Here is a 5,128-nt window from a genome sequence, read left to right as displayed (position 1 = left end):
CACCTTGCTGCACTCCTTCTCTAAAGAATCCAATCCTGAGCCCAGATCCATTGCCAACTATGAAGCTCTTTGTAGTAAATACCAAAGGATATGATAGAGGGCGTCACCATACCAGAGTTCTACTAGACAAAGGGAATCAGGCTTCCTTTATTTCGGAATCGCTTGTACAGCGACTTCAGCTACCTCGTCAATCAACTATAATCACTGTTTTGGGCATTGGAAGCCATCGATTCAAACCGACGAGAGGTATTGTGAACATCAAATTATGCTCTCGCATAGGAGCACTCGGTACTTCGACCGCTCAACAGGCACAGTTGGGTTTGTTGTCCAGGAGAATATACCTGAAAATTTGTATCGGTCTCGTATTGCCGAAGATGATAGTGAGAAGCTGTTTGTCTCCACTTATCAACGAACGTGTGAAGGTTGCTATGTCGTGTGGCTTCCACTCAAAGATCGATCAATGAAATTGGGCAATTCTCGAGCGGCCGTTTAACGCGCTCTTTTTTAGATGGAGGGGCGTTTTGTAAAGGAACCGGAACTGCATCAGGCCTACGCGCATGCCATCGAGGAATATGCGCAATTTGGAGAGATGGAGTTGGTTTCGAAGGTCGAGGACCTTCTACTAATGACTGGGTACTATCTTCGACGTCATTGCATGCTCAAGTAGAGTAGTTCAAGCACAAAACTACGGTTGGTGTTCGACGCTTCACAACTCACAGAGACAGGACTATCTCTGAGTGATCTACTCTTTCCGGGTTCGAAACTTCAAACGGAATTGGCTAAGGTAATTCTCCGATGGCGGAGATACGCAGTAGTTTTCACGGCTGACTTTCGGTTTCACTTCATCGCCCTATCTGTCGATACGAACTGTCCATCAACTTTCTGAGGATGAGGGTGATGCATATCCGCTTGCTACTGATATCTTGAGGGAAGAGGTTCACGTCTATGACGTTCTTTCAGGTACTGATTCATCGTAGGAAGCTCAAGAAAATAGTCGACAGGTCGACTCATTGCTAAGAATAGGAGGTTTCACTCATAAAAAATGGCTTTCGAAGCGAGAGGATGTTTTGGAAGGAATTCCACCTGAATTCCGAGAGACATCTACTTCCTTTTCTTTTTTACAGGACCCTACTTTCAGAGCATTGGGGATCTTATGACAACCAACTTCTTATTATTTTCGTTTTTATAATCAATCATCAACAAAGCTCACTGTGGTAACTAAGAGGGCTGTTTTTTCTAAAATTGCTGGCATTTTTTATCCGATTGGATGGCTGGCCAAAATTTTTATGCAGAGTCTGTGGGTTCTTAAACTGGATCGAGATCAAGCTCTCCCTGGCGACTATGTCCGGACCTGGATAAAGTTCTGCAAACAACTGCCGGGGCTCTCGTCACTGATCAACCCGCGATAGTTGGGTTGGTCTTCGGACATGTGCATGGTTGCGCACTCTGCCGTCCTTAGACAAGAATCGCCTTAGCGGCTTCTTACGAAGTTCTCATCGTTGACGAAGCTTAAAGGTTACTGCCCTTTGTCTGAAATTCATCAGACGACTACGCAAAAAGCTTATGGAGAAACCACCTTGACATCTTACGTCTGCCATGCTTGATTTTGCTCTACGGCAATTGAGGTTAGGTGGACAAATAACAATGTAAATTTTTTTCTGTTATTTCAACAATTTTGAGAACACTTTTTTCAATATTTAGAAATTCTATCGACAGCTCTTTATGGTAGACAAAAATACGAATAATTGATCTCCATGACTTTCTTTTGATATAATTAAAATTAACAAAGATATAGCATTTTCAAAATCCAAAAAACCAAACGAGAATGAACATTTGAAGCTAAACAAACAGTAATATGGAAAAAGTGAAGAGAAAAAAAACTTTAGTTCATTAAGATCTTACAAGATTTTCAAAAGAACTGTTTGAATTTGGTTTAAAAAAAATCGAAAATTCAAATTTTGATCACACAAAAAATAATGAATTCTTATATTCTCATCCGTAATGAGAAGGTATTAGTTTGATGTGAAAACTGACTTTCGCGGAATTCATCAAATGTCGACGCTCTAAGGCCTCCTAAGTCATAAATAAAAAGCTTCTACGTCGATATCTGTCTGTCGTCGTCGTTGTTCGTCATTGTCATCGTCTGTATACCAGATAACTTTCGGAAATTATACAAAAGTATATTATATATTGATATATTAAGCAGTGTAAACGTTTCTTAAAAATTTTACCAAATTAGAATTTTTTTTGAATATTCACATTAGATTTATCATTAAATGTACCTACTATTTAGAATTAATTCTTTTCTAACCTCAAAAAGAAACATATTTCCAAAGAATTTAAATATAAAAAAGGATAAAATATTCCCAAATCTTACAACTTTTAAACCAATTAAACAATATTTAACTCAGTGGGCACAAAATTTGGCGACATCTTTACGACATCTTTACGACATTCTATGTCTAAGTCGTTGAAGTATCTTTACGATATCGTAAAAGAGTCGTATGATCTGATGACGTCTTAACGATATCGTGAAGACAATGTAACGATATGGACATAGGATGTTATAAGCTTGTCATAAAGATGTCGCAACGATGTCATAAATACGTCACCAAATTTTGTGCCCACTGAAAATCCACTTACTGTATCAATTTGTAAAAAACATTTTTTTTTATTACTCTCGCTCCTGATACTTTTGTACCGCTTCATAAATCATAAAATTTAATTACTCCGCATGATCAAACTCTTGATTCGCATTCAAACATAAGTTTCAAGTGACATATACCCACTCTTTGCATTTCATACGAAGCTTTCACTATACGAACCGCCAGTGAGTGTTCGAGAATAGGGTTAATTGAAAGTCATTTGAAAGTCGTTTTCAAAACGATCAAACATCTCCGTCTAATTTCATGCCATAGAAAGACAGATCCGATCAACTGGGTTAGAGGGCATCGGAATCAGACCCCTGAAGCGATTATGCATGTGCTTGAAGTCACCTTCAGCAGAAGATAATGACATATTTAAAATTTGTTAACGCTTCAAAAATACTATTGCAATTACTCCATGACATTCGAATGGAAAATTTAATGTGGAATCCGAATTGCAACAAGTCAAATGCTCATCTTGCTGTTTTTTTAGTTTTTGTTGCATGATACGGAAAGGATACTATGTGGATACTATAAGGATACGCTGTAGGGTATCCTTTTTGTTCTCTCGGTCCACTAGGGATGTTAGAATGTAGTAGAAAATGACGAATACTGAACATAAATGCAACAGTTTCAAATAAGAACCTGACGAAACTGCAAAGAAACTTTTCAATGCTCTCTTAAATTAAAGTGTAAAATTGTCAATGGCTGAATTAGTGTTTTGAATTATTATTGGTGAACCAGGGGTTTTCTGTCCTTGACTGGGTGAAGCAGTCAGTGACTCAACTAGAAAAGCGTTATTGAATATGTATGTTATGCCAAATGATAGATTCGACCAATCATGCAGCGCTCCACCTGGCCAAGACATGAACCTCCAGTCGTCTAGTACTCGAATGTCGTTGATATGGCATTTCCCCCACTACATTAAATACCGATCTTCCCTTGCGCTTTATCTTCGTATCCTATAGGTCGAAAAAATCGAATCTATTCAAAAATAGTTAACGTCAAAATTTGACAGTTGAATGAACACTTATGAAAGACCATTCAGAGGTTATTAAACAAATTTTACCTAAGGAATCTTTAAAAACTCAGTTATTTTTTTACAAGTGTTCTTTGATTTTTAATATATTTCATGTATAATATGGGGTAATTTTATTTTATTTTGTCTAGTTATTTACGTTGCATAAAAGCTATGTTACTTGAAGATATTGTTCGAACAAAACATTCTCTAGCAGAGGGAAATAGAGAGTCACAATGCATTAGAAATATCAGTTGACAGAAACATGGCGCCCCCTACTCGCCCGTACATTTATTCGGTCGGTGTGCAAAGAAAACTGTACCACCGACAGTAACCGACATGAGGTAAATGAAAGTGGCCCTCAACTCTTAACATGTGTACGTCGCGTGACCATCGTAGGTATATCGCACGCACACAACTTGATATCGGCTTTGGCACAGGCAGATTTAGAATTGAGATTGTTGGTATTTTACGCCCAGTTAAACTGTTCGATCGCGAAGCAAGCAATTTTTTACAGATTCCATCTGACACATAAATGACTCAATTTTGTGTGTTTTTAACTGTCCAGTGTTTCACCTTTAAATCCGTTTGTACATATTGTATATTTGTGCTACAATTCTTATCCATAGCTAGCTAAATCTACTGCCAGATGAATCAAATCTGCGAATACCTGAAGAAATTGTAGGTTATGTTTCTATGTTTACCTTTCAGCTCCACTCTCCTCATCATTGTTTTTAGGTTCTTTTTTTTCAGAATTCTCACACCAGGTGCGATCGAAAAATCGTTGGATTATCAACATCAACTCCTAAATATTTGACTTAAAAAAAGAAAGTCAACCAAATATTTTAAGAGACTCGATTTTTAATTTAAAAAGGTTTAATATTAAATTCCGCAATCAGAATTAATGTCTTTCGTTTAAAAATTCAACTATTTTGTTGAACATTATTCCATTTTCGACAGAAGACTTCATCGATTAAATTAAAAACTCGATTTTTAATTTGAAAATTTTCACTATTAAATTCCGCGATCAAAATTAATCTGTTTCATTAAAAAATTCAACTATTTTGTTGAACATTATTCCAATTCCGACAGAAACTTTCATCGATTAAATTAAAAACTCGAATTTTAATTTGAAAATTTTTACTATTAAATTCCGCGATCAAAATTAATCTGTTTCATTAAAAAATTCAACTATTTTCTTGAACATTATTCCAATTTCGACAGAAACTTTCATCGATTAAATTAAAAACTCTATTTTTAGTTTGAAAATTTGCATTTGAAAGATGAAATCTTCTGTCAAATATGGAATAATGTTCAACAAAATAGATAAATTTTTAATCGAAAGAGATTAATTCTGATTGCCAAATTTAATAGTAAAAATTTTCAAATTAAAAATCGAGTTTTTCATTTGAAAGATGAAATCTTCTGTCGAAAATGGAATAATGTTCAACAAAATAGTTGAATT

The 5,128-nt window shown here is 35.9% G+C and overlaps 1 protein-coding gene across 1 annotated transcript in view; it reads right to left on the bottom strand.

Annotated features, from left to right (window-relative positions):
- Positions 1–912: 912 nt before the first annotated feature.
- Positions 913–5,128, bottom strand: part of LOC117182507 — a 10,075-nt gene continuing 5,859 nt past the window's right edge. The window contains exon 5 of the mRNA XM_033375606.1: positions 913–1,013. Within this exon, the coding sequence (XP_033231497.1) occupies positions 913–1,013 (101 nt within the window). The remainder of the gene's footprint in view (positions 1,014–5,128) is intronic.

This window comes from Belonocnema kinseyi, chromosome 2, assembly GCF_010883055.1.
Source record: "Belonocnema kinseyi isolate 2016_QV_RU_SX_M_011 chromosome 2, B_treatae_v1, whole genome shotgun sequence".
Taxonomy (NCBI): domain Eukaryota; kingdom Metazoa; phylum Arthropoda; class Insecta; order Hymenoptera; family Cynipidae; genus Belonocnema; species Belonocnema kinseyi.
Note: the sequence above shows the minus strand (reverse complement) of the source record. Positions and strands in the feature narration are given on the sequence as shown.